The sequence below is a fragment of the Heptranchias perlo genome, chromosome 32 (genome assembly GCF_035084215.1).
Source record: "Heptranchias perlo isolate sHepPer1 chromosome 32, sHepPer1.hap1, whole genome shotgun sequence".
NCBI classification, from domain to species: domain Eukaryota; kingdom Metazoa; phylum Chordata; class Chondrichthyes; order Hexanchiformes; family Hexanchidae; genus Heptranchias; species Heptranchias perlo.
Window position 1 is genome coordinate 27573861 of NC_090356.1, and position 20084 is coordinate 27593944.

Genomic DNA, 20084 nt, shown 5'->3' on the forward strand with positions numbered 1-20084 from the left:
AGAATATAGGCCCATTTTACTCACTCTCTCCTCATAGGACAACCCTGGAATTAGCCTAGTGAATCTTTGCTGGACCGCCTCTAAGGCAAGTATATCCTTCCTTAGATACAGAGACCAAAACTGTGCACAGTACTCCAGCTGTGGCCTCATCAAAGCTCTGTACAATTGTAGCAAGACTTCCTTACTCTTGTAGTCCAACCCCCTTACAATAAGGCCAACACGCCATTTGCCTTCCTAATTGCTTGTTGTACCTGCATGCTAACTTTCTGTGCTTCTTGTACGATGACACCCAGATTTCTCTGAACACCAACATTTAATAGTTTCTCACCATTTAAAAAATATTCCACTTTTCTCGTCTTCCTACCAAAGTGAATAACCTCATATTTCCACATCTTCCACCTTCTTGTCCACTCACTTAACCAGTCGATATCCCTTTGCAGACTCCTTGTTTCCTCCTCACAGCTTGCTTTCGCACCTACCTTTGTATCATCAGCAAACTTGGAGACATTACACTCGGTCCCTTCATCTAATATAGCTGATCCTTGCAACACCCCGCTAGTTACAGCCTGCCAACCTGAAAATGACCTGTTTATCCCTATTCTCTGTCCGTTAACTAATCCTCTATGCTAATATATTACCCCAACCCCATGAGCCCTTATCTTGCATAATAACCTTTTATGTAGAAATTTCCAACTTTTATTTTGGAAATTCAAATATACTGGATCCACTGGTTCCCCTTTATCTACCGTGCTACTTACATCCTCAAAGAACTCTAATAAATTTGTCAAACACGATTTCTCTTTCATAAAACCCATGTTGACTCTGCCTAATCATATTATGATTTTCTAAGTGACCTGTTACCACTTCCTTAATAATGGATTCCAGCATTTTCCCGACAACTGATGTCAGACTAACTGGCCTGTAGTTCCCTGTTTTCTCTCTCCTTCCTTTCTTGAACAGCGGGGTAACATTTGCTACCTTCCAATCTACTGGGACCATTCTAGAATCTAGGGAATTCTGGAAGATCACAACCAATGTATCCACTATCTCCAGCCAATTCTTAGAACCCTAGTTTAGTTTAACGAACTCTATCTCTGCAGGTTGCCCATATCTACACTTAAGTGAAAGTTAACAATAGACATATTACTATTGATAAAGCTTGATTAAATTACTCCCACTCATTAGTATCTACCCCAGCACAGGCAGAGAAGGGTTTCAGTTTTATTGAGTCCTTCCCTTATCAGCACCTATTTAGGGTCAAGGTAGTTGATTGATCAGGTGGTATGCTAGGGTTTCAATATCATGTTCTGAAGATAATCCCATGGTCTCTGAATTGCAATAGTGTTTTCTTGCACATAGGACATATATTACTATTCTAAATGTATGTTGCCCAAAATGTAGCAAAGAAATAAATGATATCAGAATCACTAAAGAAAAAAGCTGAAAGTGAAATAGCACAGCCTTTAAAAGATGAGAAGAGGTGCAACTTGTCAACAACAGCTGCCACCACTTGAGTGTAGATGCACCTTAAATAGAAAGGCCAGCAATAGACACTGCCTTTGTAAAATGTAAATGTTTTACAGAGCAGATAATTTAATCTAGAAGAATTAGTTTTAAAATAATGGTAATCCATTGAGAAAAGGCAGGGACTGTAGTAGATTTCAGTTTTAAAAATAATCCATGTATTAGCTCCACGCAAGTAACATCTGGGGTTTACTGAACGCCCACACAGAACAATGAGGTCCAGTTTTTATTGTGTACACGTAATCATTTTCCTCCATTAATTAGTGAGTGACGAGCATAATCAAAACATGTTCTTAATGGAACCTTTTATCACTTTGTCTGGGACATTTAGAACAATTGTCGACAGATACTTTACTCATAATACCTGGAATACGATACAATCTGTACAGTAGTTTAAATTGTATTTCCATTAGTTACAGTATACACAAGTAAAAATCCCAAGTGTTCTTCAAGGTCAAATATATTCTTGCTTTAATAAAGCAGTTACAAACTTTTATATATATGCTGCAAACAATATATATGCCACTTTAATGTTGCCCCACAGTAGAGAAGAGTGGTAAACATCCAGAGCAGCAGACGAGTAAATCGTTTAGGAAATACATTTTACCACAACCCTTAATATTTAAGTTGCAGAACAATTTAGAATGCACAATAATTATTACAACTTTTACTATTGTTGCTAACTATTTGTGTTTTCACACCAAAAGTCTTGTAGCTAACTATCATCTTCCATGAGCACCCTTTTTGTACAGTACATGTCAGCTTTAAGCAGACTGCTGTTTGCCATTTTATGCTTTTGCCCTTCACAAAGATGGCGGCGGGCCGTTTGATTATGGGATGATGGACGTATCGGCTGGCCAATCGGAACACGAAGCTGGCATTCATTCACCAATCGGATGGCGGCTTGGGTGGAGTTTGCGTCTCGAGGCTGAGCTGCGCTGAAAGTTCCAATGTTTGTTGTAACTCAGTCTGAAGCGAGTGGCTGCAAAAGGGAACTTTCGTCAACATTTTAATTTAAGATGAAGACTAAACAGGTAGGAGATCACTGGCGTTTGGATTCCAGGTGTTTTTTTTTGCGTGCCGTGGCTGCGGAATGAGATTCCGACCCGGTGACTGAGCCGCTAAAGTGTTCGTCTTCGCAAAGTTTAGACTCCAGCAGATGCCTCCTTCCAAGTACTGAGATCTTAAGATGTTTTAAAAAAACAAGTTACTAATTGCTCCTTCTGTTATTGCGAGAGCCAACTTTATCCTACCAGCGTAACTATTTTTGTAGAGGGTCGAAATATGTCCTCGGCAAGTCACAGTCAGGAAGTCAGTTCAATGCAGACTCTGTCCTCCCCACCGGTTGGCCCTCCCTGCATGGAGCAGGGTGGCACGGGCGCTGCTGGAATGGCAATCCAAAGTCAGGTTGTCACAGACCGAGCTGGGAGGGCAGCTTTGCTTGAGGTGGTGAGGACATGACGAGAGGGCTGTTTATAGAGGTTAAATGATCATTGTTATGGTCAGAATGTGGCTATCCAATATTGACACCAGCAGAAATACCAGTAAAGTGTTTAGTTTGGCTACCAGACTCGGTTTATGCTGTGTCCGCCAAGAGTTTTTGTCTGAGGTGCATGCTGATCGTTTTAGGCAAGTGACAGCTAATGTGAAAGGGTGTGTCCAAATTAAACCAATAAAAACCCGTAGAATATTCAAAGGCCTTTTCCTGTACATCGCGTCTGCAAAATATATTTTATTTGCATTTCAAATGATGAATATTGTTTAGTAGAATGACAGTGTTAGATATTTTCTCTCATTTACATTGCTGTTTGAAAAAAAAACTTATTTAAAGTTGTAACCAGCTATATTTCAGCTTTGGTGCTGAAAGGTTACTGTGGTCCTCAGAGAGTTGAGGCCCAGTCACTTTATCCATTTATATTTGGCACCAAGAAGGTGGTTTGTAAACATTCCAGCATGTCTGTGTCAGTAGGCTGGCCCATATGACTGTCTGAGGAAAAGCTCTGTAAGTGTAGATGATGTCATATAAAGGTGCTTTGTGTAAAGAACAAAATAGCTGGTGGGACGGTGTTAGCCTTTCAACTGTGAGTAGGCGAATGAGACATAAATAAAAGAAGTCACATATTACGCTTTTAAATCTATTCACTTTGTTCACTATTCAAAAACATCTCTTCATTTTACCCACCCCCTCTCCCACTCTCTCCTAATGATGCTAATTCATGGCAGGGTATACAGTTCCTTGAGCTTTCCAAGCTTATTTTGGTATAGTTAAACAAGTAAATTATGTCCAGGCGGCAATCTTCCCCAATCTTATAATACAATAGTGGAACTTTAAAGGATGGTGGATATAAAGTATTTCTTCCTTCTGCCCCCAACCACATTCTGTTCCATGTTAAGAAAGAATTCAAAAATTTCTACAGTGTAACTTCCCAGATTGGGTGCTTCTGTTTGATGTTCCGGATCAAAAAGGATGCCAATCTGAAGAAATCTCTATATGTGCACTCACCGATGCTCCTGTAGCTATTGCCAGCTCAGCAGCACCCTCTAGACAGTGGGAACCTGGATCTCCACAGAGAGGAAAGCACAATTTAAAAATATAAATATCTTGTATGAGATGGGAGATTTCTAAGATTACTTTTAACATACACTAGATTGGGGGAAGGCTACCTCCTGGGTATATTTTACTTGTCCTTTAACTGTGGAATTATTCTTGTGACACACATAATGTCACAACAGCTCAAACATAGGTGAAAGCATAGTACAGTCTCCAGGCTTTAAACATGGACATATATGCATAGGATTATTGTTTATGGGGCACAGAAACGGTCCATCTCAGTGTTATAAATAAATATTATAATATGTGAAGGCCATAATTTATGAAGTCTTCTTCCAGTTGTGGACTAATCAAACCTGTAGGACTCACGAGTAATGTGGTCACTTCAACTGTGGGAAGAATTCCTTCAACGAGATTGCGCTCTCATTATCCATGTGTAGATAGCTGCCCCAGAGCATTGCTCCAGTTCCAATTGGTCATGCCAGCAGAATGTAAGATTACAGTAGTGGTTGTCAGAACCACAAGCAAACATTTGCTCGTTGTGGAAAAAATATATATTTGAGCTTTGGAACATGTTATCGTTCATTAAATAGTTCAACTGATAGGTCTTTTCAACAAAATCAAACAACCCCTTTTTTTTTGGATTGATCCTCACTGAAGTCAGATTAAAAAGTAAGGACAAGAGGACCCTCTTTGAGAGATCCATAGTATGTTGAGGGACATCTGTAATTACGTCTTTAGATGGATGTTTGTTTCCACTTGATATAAATGATAAACATTTTTCTAACAAACATTTCCATGATTGGTATTTTTTAAAATCAGATGATTGGTGGGATCAAACTGCAGGGTACAGTATCAAATTCAATAAGGACACTTGTGCGCAAACACAATTGAATTCTAATAAGGGCTTGGATCAGCCCGATGCATTATTGACAGTGATGGCAGTATCAAACGCAATGATGAATTGGAATGGCAATACTATACCATAGATAATCGCTTTGAGACTGATACCTGTTTAGAGTTGTAATGGGTTAGAGTCTACCACCAATTTCTGCATCACTTCTGCAGGTGGGAAATCTGAGGAAGATTCTGTACTGGGCCGCTTTTGCTCACCTTCCAGTGATGTTGAAAACTGGCTTTAAGTGGAGACCTGGCAGCAGCTTGCCTGCTCTCTCAACTGGGAATCTCCATGGGGATAATTTGTAAGAAGAGGAAAAAAGGTGGAATCTTTTAGAGACAATAATCTGGGACAAAATTAATTGGCACTTGGAAAAGTATGGGCTAATAAATGAAAGTCAGCACGGATTTGTTAAAGGAAAATTGTATTTGACTAACTTGATTGAGTTCTTTGATGAAGTAACGGAAGAGGTTGATGAGGGTAGTGCGGTTGATGTGTATGTCGACTTTCAAAAGGCATTTGTTAAAGTACTACTTGTAAGCAAAATTAAAGCTCGTGGAATTAAAGGGAAAGTGGTAGTGTGGATACAAAATTGGCTAAGGGATAGAAAGCAGAGAGTCGTGGTGAACGGTTGTTTTTCAGACTGGAGGGAAGTATACAGTGGTGTTCCCCAGAGGCCGATGTTAGGACCATTGCTCTTTTTGATATACATTAATGACCTGGACATGGGTATACAGGATATAATTTCAAAGTTTTCAGATGACAAGAAAGTCAGAAATGTAGTAAACAATGCGGAGGATAGTAACAGACTTCAGAAGGATATGGACAGACTGCTGAAATGAGCAGACACATGGCAGATGAAATTTAACGCAGAGAAGTGCGAAGTGATGCATTTTGGTAGGAAGAATGAGGAGAGGTAATATAAACTAAATGGTACAATTATAAAGGGGGTACAGGAACAGAGCGACCTGGGGGTGTATGTACACAAATCTTTGAGGGTGGCAGGACAAGTTGAGAAGGCTGTTTTTAAAAACAAAAGCCTACAGGATCCTTGACGTTATTAATAGAAGCATAGAGTACAAAAGCAAGGAAGTTATGCTAAACCTTTATAGAACACTGGTTAGACCTCAGCTGGAGTATTGTGTTCAGTTCTGGGCAGCACACTTTAGGAAGGATATCAAGACTTTAGAGAGGGTGCAGAAGAGATTTACTAGAGTGGTACCAGGAATGAGGGACTTCAGTTATGTGGAGAGACTGGAGAAGCTAGGGTTCTTCTTAGAGCAGAGAAGGTTAAGAGAAGATTTGATGGAAGGATTCAAAATCATGAATAGTTTTGATAGAGTAAATAAGGAGAAACTGTTTCCTGTGGCAGAAGGGTCGGTAACCAGAGGACACAGATTTAAGGTGATTAGCAAAAGAACCGGGGGCGACATGAAGAAACATTTTTTTAGACAGAGAGTTGTCATGAGCTGGGTGCCTGAAAGGGTGGTGGAAGCAGATTCAATAATAACTTTCAAAAGGGAATTGGATAAATACCTGAAGGGAAAAAATTTACAGGGCTATGGGGAAAGAGCAGGGAACCAATTGGATAGCTTTTTCAAAAAGCCAACAGGGGCATGATGGGCCAAATGGCGGCCTCCAGTACTGTAACATACTATGAAAGAGTTTGAAAATATATTGTACAAGCTGAGGTACTAAAGAAACATTGCACTGTTGGCAATTCATTTTTTTTTATTGATAAGAAATTTGCTGCAGTTTGGGTACTTGCATGTATGTTTTGCTATGTGCTTACAGTCCATGTTCAATTCCCATGCTGTTGGGAGTTAGCTGATCTAAAACAAAGTGGTAATGGGACACTATAGTTGACTTCAACTCCTGTGGGTTACAGAAAAGAAAACTAAGCCTGGCTTTCCATTCCTGATCGCTGTCCAGTAGCCTCTACAGGAAGTGCGCGTGTCTGGATGTTGGGTGAAGATGGAATGGGACTCGGCTGTGATGCCCTCTGCGGTTAAATAGCATATAGATATCCACTGTCAAGGTTAATGTGAATAATTGGGCGAGGTGTCAGAGAACACCTGGCCGCCCTGCAACCATAGTCCATCAAGGAGACAACATCTCGGAAAGAGAGGAGAAAAATTGGCTAAGACAATTATGAATAAGATACTGTACCAACGTGTACATTGGTGCACCAACTTATAATGCTTTGGTTATGTTGAGGTAGTTACCATCCTGCCAGAGATCAGGATCTTACTGTATTGGGAACCGTAGGCCCACGCCTGAGTCTCACCAGCCCCAAGGCTCCAAACGTTATTGATTATTTTTATATATATTACCTTATGTAACTTTTTGAATATATTGTAACTTAAAAACTGAATGTTTTCTTTACTTTAACTTCGCTAGAATTTTAACCAAAGTTCAGAATGATGCAGGTCATTTTGTTTTCAATTTTTCCTCCCATCAGAGGCACACAATTTGTAAAAAAGCTTGATGCGTAAAGTATTAAAACATACTATGAGCGGTATTGACTCTTCATAAAACATAACATCTGTTACATGAATGATTGTGGAAGTGATCCTTCTAAATTGAATGATATACAGTGAAACCTGATCAGAAGATTATGGCTGAGACAGATTGAAATTGTTGCACCAAGTTGGGGATAAAATTGGACTTTGAAAAATATTGATACTAACTTTAACTGTATAATATCCTGAAATTATACTGCTATAAAGTTTTAATATTTTAAAACTAGAATCCTTACTTATGTTTATATGGCACCAGGCATGAATGTTGTAAAGGGTGCAGTTAATCATTTCATGCTGTTTCTAAAGTTGTATTATAAAATACATCCACGATTATTGTTGCAGGATAAAATCTGCATGCGCTTCTCAAACTTTGCGTCACCACATATGATATAAACATATTAAGTATCACTTGAGTTATAATAAATTTACCAAACATCTTGTTTAAGGTTGGAATCCGACGTTCAGCACGTCTTAAGAATAAGGAACTCCGTTCCGCAGCATCAAACACGTCCAAACAGGATGCCAAGGATAACAGCTCAATGCAGAAAACACTCATGGTAAGAAAAATGACAACATGGTCCCTCTTAACCTTTCCACGGGCACAAATCTATATCTAAAATCTAATTGCTTTGTATTTAGAACTTATTATAACAATAACAACTTGCGTATATATGGTGCCTTTAACATAGTAAAAACCAAAAGCTTGGTCAAAGAGGTAGGTTTTAAGGAGCGACTTAAAGGAGGAGGGAGGGGTTTAGGGAGAGAATTCCAGAGCTTTAGGGCCTAGGCATCTGAAGGCACGGCCACCGATGGTGGAGCGAAGGAAATCAAGGACGCACAAGAGGCCAGAATTTAAGGAGCACAGAGATCTCTGAGGATTGTAGGGCTGGAAGAGGTTATACAGATGGGTCGGGGCGAAGCCATGTAGGGATTTGAACACAAGGACAAGAACGTTAAAATCGAGATGTTGCTGGACCGGGAGCGAATGTAGATCAGCGAGCGAAGAGGTGGTGGCTGAATGGACTTGATGCGACTTAGGATACAAGCAGCAGAGCTTTGGATGAGCTCAAGTTTACAAAGGGTGCAATTTGGGAGAATGGCAAGGAGAGTATTGGAATTGTCAAATCTGGAGGTAACAAAGGCATGGATAAGGGTTTCAGGAGCAGATGAGCTGAGGCAGGGGCGCAGACGAGCGATATCACAGAGGTGGAAGTAGACGGTCTTGATGGGGATATGGGGTCGGAAGCTAAGCTCAGGATCGAATAGTTGCGAACAGCCCAGGTCAGCCTCGGACAGTGGCCAGGGAGAGGGATGGATTCGGTTGCTAGGGAACAGAGTTTGTGGCGGGGACTGAAGCCAATGGCTTCAGTCTTACCAGTATTTAACTGGAGGAAATTTCTGCTCATCCCAAACAGCGTGACAAATCGGAGGCAGTGGTGGGGTCGAGAGAGGTGGTGGTGAGGTAGAGCTGGGCGTCGTCAGCGTATGTGTGGAATCTGATGTTGTGTTTTCAGATGATGTCACCGAGGAGCAGCATGTAGATGAGAAATAGGAAGGGATCAAAGATAGATCCTTAGGTGACACCAGAGGAAACGGTGCGGGAGCAGGAAGAGAAGCCATTGCAGGTGATTCTCTGGCTACAACAGGATAGCTAGAAATGGAACCAGGTGAGCGCAGTCCCACCCAGCTGGATAACGGAGGAGAGGTGTTGGAGGAGGATGGTGTGGCCAACCATGTCAAAGGCTGCAGACAGGTCAAGAAGGATGAGGAGGAGGATGTAATTTGTGACTTTGATAAGGGCCATTTCAGTGCTGTAACAGGGAAGGAAACCTGATTGGAGGGATTCAAACATGGAGTTGTGGGAACGATGGCACGGATTTGGGAGGTGACAACATATTCAAGGACTTTGGAGAGAAAAGGGGGGTTAGAGATGGGGCGATGGTTTGCAAGGACAGAGGGGTCAAGAGTGCATTTTTATGAGGAGGAGGGTGATGACGGCAGATTTGAAAGGGTGGGGGACAGTACCTGAGGAGAGGGAACAGTTAACAATCTCAGTTAATATGGGGGCCAGGAAGGGAAGTTGGATCATCAACAATTTGGTGGGAATAGGGTCGAGGGAGCAGGGGGTGGGCCTCATGGACAAGATGAGCTTGGAGATGGCGTGAGGAGAATAGGAGAGAAGCTAGAGAAAGATATGAGTTCAGGGCCAGGGCACAGGGGAAGTTTGACTTGGTGGGCTAGGGGAAGGAGGCGGAGCGGCAGACGCAGCTGAACAGATGGTCGCAATCTTAGTGACAAAGAAATCCATGAGCTCCTTGCACTTGTTGTTGGAGATGAGGTTGTGGGGCTTGAAGAAGACGGTTGGTTGTGGAGAAGAGAAGCCGGGGTTATCTTTGCATTCCCGGCTGATCCTGGAGTAAAGAGCAGTTTTGACAGAGGAGAGCAGGACCCAACAGTGCTTTGTGTGGTCCAGCCAAATCTGGCGATGAATGGCTAAACCAGTTGTCCACCATGAAAGTTCAAGTCTGCGCCCTGTGAACTTAAAGGAGCAGAGATGGGGGCCATACTAGGGGAACCAATAATCCAATAACGCTATTGGATGAGATAGAAATATTCAGTAGGGCATTCCTGTAACTGGCATGCTACAATTAATTCATTCATTCATTTTCCTCTCTCTTCAGTCCTTGATTTCCCAGTGGACACACCTCCTGTTAGAGAGGATGAGTGCCCAAACTGGCTCTCAGATCTCTGCCATTGCTGTTCTGAGCTGGCCACCAAAGAAGGTGTTTGACAACAGCCAAGGGACAGCTCCCCACAATAGTGCAGAGAAATTAGTAATCTAGTGAGGGCTTGGAAAGAGAATTAAACCTTCTGTTGCCACGGCATCATGCATTAATGCTCCAACAAATTGTAGCACTATGCCAGTTTCAATTTATTCACATTGGCTGTGGAAACATTTTACAAATGAAAAAGCATGCTTTAGGGAAAAAAGTACAGTATGGTTGGAAATCACTGCCTGTGACTAAAACTAAACAATCTGGGTCAATAGTTTCCAACCATTCCACTGCAGGGTTCTATAGTCATGAACCCAGCTCTTTCTACAGTACCTTTACATTTAGAAACAGTTTTGCCAGATCTGTTTCCTCGACATACTGAGGATGTGCATTCAAATTAGTAATTTTTAAATATTAAAATACCATATCAATACATAGGATATATATTTGTGACAGTGTTAGTTTACAATTACAAAACACGTGCTTACATTTGCTCCAGGTTGTTGTGTATTTTGTCAAAGAATGCTGGAGCTTGACTGCCAAATTTTATTTGTATTTTCTTAATGCATGCATGTGTTTTTTTTACCCAGTAAGGTCCCTGTTATCTTACTTCTAGTAAATTCTACTGTTCATATGTCCTGCTAATAATGTAGCATCATTTGTTTACAATAAAGATTGTGTCTGAGATTGGGAGAGGGAATATCGTATCAACCCACAATTTTAGAGTGTGTATTTTTTTTCTCCAGTTCTTCTCTCCTCCTCTCCTGAAGGTGGTGACATTTACTGGGGTACGATCCATAGGTGCCAACATCTCACCCAAGATTCTTCATGTGTGAGCCTAGCCAGTGAGTGTTAGCAGAATATTTGATCATGGTGGACATATCAATCTGATCCTAATTTCACAAGTTACTCAGAAGATTTCAAAATGGATTATACACTACCAGCTGCAGAGTACAAAGGAATTTAAAGGCAAAAAATTTAAATCAAAGATTTAAAAAAATCAGTGTTGGTTTACTTTTTGGGAGGAGCTCTTTGTTTTTGTTTTATTCATTTTGTCTTCTCTAACGTCTAATGAATAACCCATTTTGAAGTCTGATTTCAACAATAATCCCTATCCAGAAACCTTTAAAAATTATTGGAGAAGATAATCTACAAAAAGACGATTGGGTGATTACTCAGCAAAGGAAAGTTGGGGGGTTGTTTCAGGCATTTTTACTACTGTTCGGGACATTGGACAAAATCAGAATTTGATCCTGATTAGCAATTTGACGGAGGTCGAATTGATTTCTACAAGTGATATCTTCAGAGCCTGTAATCAGAATTGTTTAGCATCCTTATACTGTAAATTCTGGTATAATGCACAGAGCCTTTGGCTACAATGGGTTTTTTTGGCTAGTTTTCTGAATTCTTCTCTTGAAGTTGCTGACTCTTCCACATAATGGGTCCATAGGTGGTGACAGCCCACCAGTGCCTCACCCGGGTGGCCATTCTTTACCCATAAGCCTCAGCAGTGAGTCTCGACAGCCTATCAGACTAAAGGACTGATCAGAGCTAAACGTCATTTTGTTTTTACCCAATGTCCACATGGGCATTTGCAACACATGGTACTGGATAACATCAGAGGCAGGAAACCATGATTTTGCTTTCTCTTCCCAGGACTGCTAATGCCACTGATAGCACCCTTCATATTGCCCTGAGATTAGTTAGCTCGGCACAGTCGAGTGATGGAATCTTGGGCCTTCCTGGTCTCATACTTGGTTCACTTACCCTCAAACCATGGGTAGAACTAAAATCGACTGTTTTAATTAATCTGCTGCATGGATGGGGTGGCCTTAGCTGGACAAACAGCAGGAAACTCACCAGTTCTATATATTGGTAGGTTGCATAGTTTTAGCGAGTTAAACTTCAGCACTGAGCAAACCTGGGAGTCCATAAGCCATGGCTCATGCCAACCTTCACCTAACCTCTCTGGACTGAGGTAAATGAGATGCGTATCTGTGGGGACCGAGTGTTCACTCTATCCCAGGCAAACAGAAACTATCTTAACGGATTTCTCAGAAGCTTGGTTTGGCAACGCTTAAACAAGGTGATGATTTTCTGTGCATTACAGACACCCAGCTGACCAAAAAAAAATGTAACCATCATAAAAGCAACTTTGATAGTTTATAGCGACATTTCAACCCCTCAGTTCCTTCTTCCTAAGTATCCACTGTCCAATACAGTTCGTTGTTACATAATGTCCTCCTCTGTGTGGCATGTTTAATAAGATATTCTGTTCCAGAAGCAAAATACTGCAGATGCTGGAAATCTGAAATAAAAACAGAAAATGCTGGAAATACTCAGCAAGTCAGGCTGCATCTGTGGAGAAAGAAACAGAATTAACGTATCAGGTCGAAGACCTTTCATCAGATAGTTCTTTCTCCACAGATGCTGCCTGACTTGCTGAGTATTTCCAGCATTTTCTGTTTTTATTCTGTTCCAGAGTTCCTTTTATTCCTAAATTGCTCAGACCTGTAGGACTTGTGATTTAGGAGCCATGTTTTGAATTAGCCCTTGTAATGAACCTAGCTCATTGCTGTTTGTGTGGGTGGAACATTCAACCTAAAAAATTCCATTTGCAGTGATTTTCTTTTATGATGTCACCAAAAGTTGTGATTCTTAACTGGCCTGTAAAAGTAAATAATTACTGTAACTATAGCAATGGAATGTTATGACATCAATCCAGTTACACTGAAGTTGGAACAATCCTGCTTTCTATTTTTCAGCTTGTGAAGAGAGCTGTGTGATCTAGAAAACTACAACCAATAATTTAATTTGATAAAATCCTGTAACTGTTAGGTAAAAAATCATTAAATCGTCTTGCAATACAATATTTCTGGTTCATATTTGCCATTCGGATAACTCAAGTGTCAATACTTGGAAATTTCTGAGTCATCAGATCTCACAAGAATGTACCAGAGTGGGAATACCAGACACTCCTGGAATCTATCGACTTTGCAAGCTGACTATTCAAGGGCGTAATGTAACTCTTATAGAATGAGACTATAGGAGTTATTTTAAAAAGGAACCAATATGCTAAATTGGATATTTGTCGGAACTAGTCCTATATATTACTTTTTCTGACATAAAGCTACTGGTTGAGTTTTAGAATGTATCAAATGATGCATACATTTTGTATGTTATTTTAAGGCCAACAGACCGGGCAGGTGACGTAATCTCCTGCTTCTACCAATTCCACTCTGTGTGCATACAGTAGCTAATAACTCAGCCTACAATGTGTCAAAAGATTGGAATTTGGGCTGTACTTCAGGCAGATTTTCTGTAGAACCGGCAATTTAACTTATTTTGGCTTAAGAGTTTTATTTATCACTGATGCTTTTCTCAGTGGTAATGTTTAATATCACGATGCTCCAATTTAAAATGGGAGTTTAGAGAAGTTTGGTAGGCAATGTCTTAGAGCAAGGCAGACTGCTTTACCCTCTGATTTTTATTTATAATATATAGTTCCCTTCTTTTGTTTGTGTCCTTTCCTATACAATTGATTGTTATTGGGAATTGCAGTGGATGATGTGGTCTGTTACACCCTACTTCTGGACTTTTTGTAAGCTTGCTTTATACTATACATATAATGTGTTAGACTCTCTTTCCCCCCACACACTGTGCATTTACAACCAATAAAGTGACCATTCTCCCACACTGTTCTATGTCCTGCCTTCATGACCTGGTCATTAAGAGTACAAATGCAGAATGAAGATGGAGCCAAACAAAATTCTAAAGTGCCACTTTACTACAGTCAGTGCTGTCGTGAAACCATCTCTTTGTAGTGTGTTCCAACTTATGTAAAGAGATTTACAATCTTTATATTCTAAAAAACATTCTTACAAATCAAATTTTAAAATGTGCATTCTGTTGATATTCTACCTTGTACATGACATTATATTGTGAGTCATTAGCAGATCTGCTGTGGCATTGCTCATGATAAGTCAAAGACTATCTGGTTTTATAAGAACAGGATCATTGCAGCATGTAGCCCACGATAGTTTGCTGCTGAAGTGGAGCTGTGTCCCCCCTTTTAGACCACAATCATAGAATGGTTACAGCACGGAAGGAGGCCATTCGACCCATCTTTGCAAGAACAATCCAGCTGGTCCCACTCCCCTAATTGTTGTAAATAAGCATTTCCTGAGGTCAATTAGAACATAATTGTTCTCTAGATTGGCAGGTGCTGGTAAATCCCTGGCTCCTCCCCACACTCAGGAAAAATAGCAGCTGTTTATCTCTTTTTAGTACTTTTATTTTTTAAAAGATTGTTTTGCATCTGTAACAAAGTGTGACAGATGCAAAACATGTCTGCTAGCAGATCTCCCATGGCATTACTCAGGTCTGGAGCACAGTTGTGATGTTAACTGCTTACCTGATCTGTGTTTTGGAGACTTCTAGATAGGCAGATTCTGGTAATTGCAGCTACTTACAAATTGCTGACACCAATCAGGATAGTTGTAACCACTTGTAAATTTCAGGCTGCAAGCAATGACTGGTTTCTTTTTTTTTTACATAACAGGCATACACAGGACACAACTATTTTTATATGTTCACAAAATGTGTACCATGGCGCAAAGATATCAAACACAAATATTTAATGACCATAGCAGTGTTGTCATTCAAATTTTAGTAAATCATAATGGTGAATGTGCAACATTTTTCATACTATGTCCATTTGAATTGTGTAAATCATCCAGCAGTGTAACTATAGATTTTGTCCTTCCAAACTCAGGTTGTATCTAGAAAGAGCATTTTGAGTTATATAACACTGGGATGAAGTGCTACTGGTTACAATTTTGTCGCTGCTTGTCATGGGAGAAATTTTTGGTGACAATTTAAGAATAACACACAAGAAATATACTGCACATCATTAAAAAAAATATTGGCTTGAGTATGATTTCATTCCCTATAGCGTACCAAAATGTTAAGTATGCCTAGTGACAATACCGCATAGTATCTCACAGCATGCCAGTTAAGATCCTCTATTTACATTGTATTCCTAATGGAATTGGTATTTGAAGTGTAACATTTGATGATTTATGTGTGTGTTTTTGCTGCAGCATTCACATGAAGCAATGCCTGCACTGGACAAAATAGTTTCCAGTCCAAGTAACCATCCCTCAAAAAAACAAAAATGTGAAAGAGTAGACGTGCAGGCAGAGGAGGAAACTGGTGCTGCTGAGCATGATCTGGAAGATACTGCAATCATCCTTCCACACAAACCATCACACAAACCATCAGAACAAAATGAGAAGCCAGTTATTCATGAGGTATGCACAGAAGTGAACCCAGAAGGTCAGGAAAAGGAGACACCCTCCACAACCAGCTTGGAGTGGAGAGAGACAGAAAAACAAGGAGAGCATGCAGCTGAAACTGAAGAACTGGTCAATAAGAATGGTCCTTCAGCAGAAACATCTAATAAGAAAGTGTCAGAAGTCATTGATAAGGGTATGTTGGAAAACAAGGAAGACATTGAAAAAACAGAAAAAAGTGTAGATAATATATCAGAAGTGGGAGATAGTATGGAGATTGATCATCCGCCAGGCACCTCATTCAAAGTGGATAACAGCATTTTTCTGGACGAGGACAGCAATCAGCCAATGCCTGTTGGCAAGTTCTTCGGGAATGTAGAGATTATGCAAGTAAGTGCTATAAATAATTATTATTATTCCTCATTCATTCAGCTTCCATATGTAAAGAGTAGGATGTCATTCAAATGGGGAGTAAAAAACACTGGAGAATTTCCCCTTTCAAGAAAAAAAATGCAGTACAGAAGAAGCTTTATTGGTCAAATGGTCTTCCTGCGCTCTGCCTGTACATGGAGCCTTGCTCTGGATGTAACTCTGTTTCTTTTTTTCTTGTCCCATTATTGGCAGAAGTTTGTTCTATTAGAGCATGAGGGAAAGCTTGTTTTATATAATTTCATCAGCTCTGTGAAAGATTTCTAAATGCTTAAATTTGTGAATTTTGAGTTTCAGTTATCAATTTTTGAAGTCATCACCATTGACTTTGCTCTTGGAATGTGTTGTCATTTTCACATTCCAAGTTAGTCAATGGAGGCTTATGCCACTGCTGTCACTTCAGTTTATGCTAAAACTCAGTTTCAAGATCTTAGCACGGAATATTCCCAGTGGCTGATTCCCACCAGTAGTGTTTGCCTTGTGTAATGTTGCACGATTTGCTAAAATGTACAGCTAGTGGCATTCTTAGCAAGATCTATTATTGACATCAAATTCTCTGTAAGGAGTCTTTCAGATTAGAGTGTCTTTACTTGATGCATAAAAGAAAGACACTCTGATTTCCAGCATAAGCTCCAGATTGGAAAGAGAATCAGGCACAGAAAAAAGTGGCCCCAAGAACAATCCAAAAAGAACTGAATTAATTAGTTGATTTGCATTTCACATTAACTTAAAAAGCAGGAGATAAAGTATTGGAATCCTTACAGACTCAGATAACCCCCTTCACTTTAAGTCCAGGTTCTTTATTTGCTTTAAACCAATTTACACCAAAGCAAAGTTACTAAGGGGCTCATAATGAATGCTCATAATAGCATAATGAATGTTTCAGGATCTTCCGCAGTCAGTACCACTCCTGGATTCTGTCACCAGGCGAGAATATAGGAGGCGGCACTTCATTGCAAAAGATGAAGAGGATGAAGAACTGGAGGACAGTGCAGTTGATGAGACAGCAGGAGAGCCAAGAGTCATGCCTCCTTCAGAAAATGAGGTATGACACTACTGCTGTGTACTTATTGCTGCTGAGTTTTTTTTTAAATAATGGAGTGAGCATCAGCTTACAGCAACAAAAAGAATAGTGATCCCCTCTGAGTCAGCCGAAGTGCTCCATGATTCAGCTCATGGCTGACATCAGTTAAGCATAAATTGGTCTACTCTCTGGGCAGAAATGTCGGGATAAATAAAATGGCAGGGACATAGAAGCACTTTGTATTGAAATTACACCCACCCACTTCACAGCTGAGTATCCTTCTCCATTAAGAATTGGTCTAAAATTTGAATATTAAAGCAGTTCAAGTCTTATTCCACATCTCAATGTTGTAAGTTTGATTTTTGTGAAGTTGATAGCATAACCTACTTGTCAATATTAATGTTCCATCATTAAGTGGGGTGATACACCATTGACCAGAAGAAGAGACTGATCCATATGGGAGGAAGTGGAGTAGGGTCTGTTTTTTTAAAAATTAAGATAGTCCAGAGAGGCACATTTTCAAGTGTTTGACTTCCAACCAGAACATAGGACATTTAATTCCCATCTTAGGGCTAGCTGGATAGATGGGGAACAATGAAAATAAAATCATCTCACTTGTTGTGCTTGAATTATGCTTCCTGATGGTGAGTTGTAGAATGCAGTGACATCTGTTGTGGAGAATTTCTCACTAGCCTGGACCGCCAGGCTAGAGGAGGATTTGTTGAGACAAGTGTCCTCCAAAAGAAGAAACCTGGGAAGAAAAACTCCTTGTGGCTGATCCACAGAATAGCAAGAGCATCTGAGGCTTTGAAGGAACCCAAGGCCCATACTGCTACACGATTCATGTTTTAGCTAGTCATCTATTAAGGAAGATGAAAAGTACAAGTCCGGCAACTAATAATAATGTTTTGTCTTCAAAGGTGCCTGTGGGAACTGAAACAAAAGTAAATTCTTTTCTGCAAAATACACCGGATATGGTGGAGAAGTGTTTGTGATGGTCTGTCAAAGCACAGATGGAAACTGCTAACCAGTAAAGTCAAACCAAAGATGTCTGATTACACGCCTAATAATAGCGAAGCCTTATAAATGTGGCCTGGCTTGTAAAGAAGCCAATTTTGGTAGTTGCCCAGCTATTGCATTTTCTATGATTGCACAACATAAATCTGTGGTATTTAGTAACCAAAATTTTGGCTTAAAAGTTATTTCGGCTGTGTTCTGTGATTTTATGCTATATCTTACTTTTATAATAATCTTTTATTTAAGTTTGCACTTAAAAAATAAAATGGCCTTGGCATTTACACGTACAGCTATTAATAGAGCAATAAATCAAAATAATGATGGTTGTGTTACATCAACTGTTTAAAGTTAGAAGTGGAAATAAATGACTGGCAAAGGCTCTGCCAAACCTGACCTATGTGAATGTGAATAGGTACGCAGACTGTTCTGCCACTTAAAATCATAACTGCAATTTAAAGCTAAGGCTAAGCTTTTAAAGTGTACAACCCATTCATATAATCGGGTTCATGGATTTTGTATATAGTCATTATCTGGAATAATTATTGATTTAAGTTGAGCGTGTCAAGCAAAATATTACATTTTAAATTGGCAGTAGACTGTAATATTGTGGTATGTTTGAAAAATAATCTTTTACACAGATTCCTCTGGTTATACTAAAATGACTTATCCATACATTTTAATCTGAGAAAGCTTTGTATACTTGAGATAATGTATTCATGGGAATTCCAGTGAGTGGTTTATAATTCTTTGTAAATGGTCCTTTTTTCTTTAGGTCAGTAATATGAAGTAATGGTATCTTGGTAAATTCAGGGAAAAGTTGCTATGAACGGTGGATGAAGTGAAATGACAAATTTTTCTCAATATCGAGCAATTATTGCACAGTACCGGAACACGATAATCAACACAATAATACAGTAATAATAAACACGAGCATCTGCGACCAGCAGTCCTCACTGTGTGGCTGTGTTCAAAACTTAATACAAAGAATAAATTGAACATTTCACTTTTGATTATGTGTCATGTATCTTAATTGGTGCGTTACGCATTTGTTAACAGGTAACAGGAACAATTGATGATTGTTTTCCAGAATACTTCTAATGTTGGTAGATAAGGCTACAACTCTCTCTTTCAGTAAAATGATTTTATTTTAATTCAGCCTATCAATAATCATGTGTTGTATTTGTTTAATCGGTTACGGTGATATTAATTTAAGTTTTTTTAGTGAAATTAAAAGGTTTTGTTGTGTTCTACTATAACTCCTCTTCTGTTAACTTACCAGGTTTACTATGATTGTCGGTAAAGGGAAAAAACTGGTAGTCTCATTATCTCTCAATTTGATATTTATTTAAGGGTACGAATCCTTCTTTTTCAGGTACTTTTCTTGGTTATCCTGTGTCAGCAATTATCCATAACCGAGGGGCAGCCATTGGAGTCATGTCAATGCCACTTGAAACTGATCAGTAGAAAATGTGCACTAGGCTTTGATTCTCTCTACCTCTGGGCATCGTGCTTGGCCTACACTCACCCCCCACTCCCTCATGTGCATTACTGAGGTTGGCTACAACCCATTTGGAGAATTACTGCCACTAACTTGCCTCTTTTCCATCCCTGGCATAATGCCCTAAACCATAAATCAGTCCCTGCCACAGTTAAATTATGGGACCTGGTATTAAAAAAGAAACCAAGATATTTTGCTTCAGTTAAATATCCAAGCCCATTGTGTAACCTTTTAAAAATACCCAAACAAAAAATCCAATACAGTTTTCAGCATGCAGGTGGAGAGTTGTGAACAGTCTTCTTCAAGCTGAAATACAGAGCTGAATGTATAGCATATTTCTTACTTTTCATAAACTACAAGAAGAAGGTTGGTTGATATATTGGAAAGTTAACCATCAAGTGATGTGGTTATGAGGTTCAATTCAGAAATGGTTAATTTTTCAGTAAACAACCAAACTTAATTCTTTTATCTGAATATATTGTATGGCTTCAATGAAATAGATTTTTTCTTGATGGTAGCTCTTTGTCAAAAATAAAACTACTCTATTTAAACA

The 20084-nt window shown here is 39.6% G+C and overlaps 2 protein-coding genes across 3 annotated transcripts in view; one reads left to right on the plus strand and one right to left on the minus strand.

Moving 5' to 3' along the window:
- Positions 1 to 1650: 1650 nt before the first annotated feature.
- Positions 1651 to 20084, minus strand: part of dffb (DNA fragmentation factor, beta polypeptide (caspase-activated DNase)) — a 47515-nt gene continuing 29081 nt past the window's right edge. Inside the window, exon 7 of the mRNA XM_067970655.1 lies at positions 1651 to 2506. Coding sequence (XP_067826756.1) covers positions 2410 to 2506 — 97 coding nt within the window. The 3' untranslated portion in view covers positions 1651 to 2409. The remainder of the gene's footprint in view (positions 2507 to 20084) is intronic.
- On the plus strand, positions 2417 to 19043 carry c32h1orf174 (chromosome 32 C1orf174 homolog). Of its 2 annotated transcripts, none has more exons than XM_067970657.1 (5): positions 2417 to 2558; positions 7942 to 8052; positions 15372 to 15953; positions 16879 to 17037; positions 17937 to 19043. In XM_067970657.1, exons 1-5 carry the CDS (start codon positions 2544 to 2546, stop codon positions 18009 to 18011), a joined length of 942 nt encoding a protein of 313 aa, XP_067826758.1. In that variant the 5' UTR covers positions 2417 to 2543; the 3' UTR covers positions 18012 to 19043. The 2 variants fall into 2 exon arrangements, with proteins under 2 accessions (XP_067826758.1, XP_067826759.1); XM_067970658.1 differs by lacking the exon at positions 2417 to 2558 and adding an exon at positions 11016 to 11114 and having other exon boundaries at positions 7974 to 8052.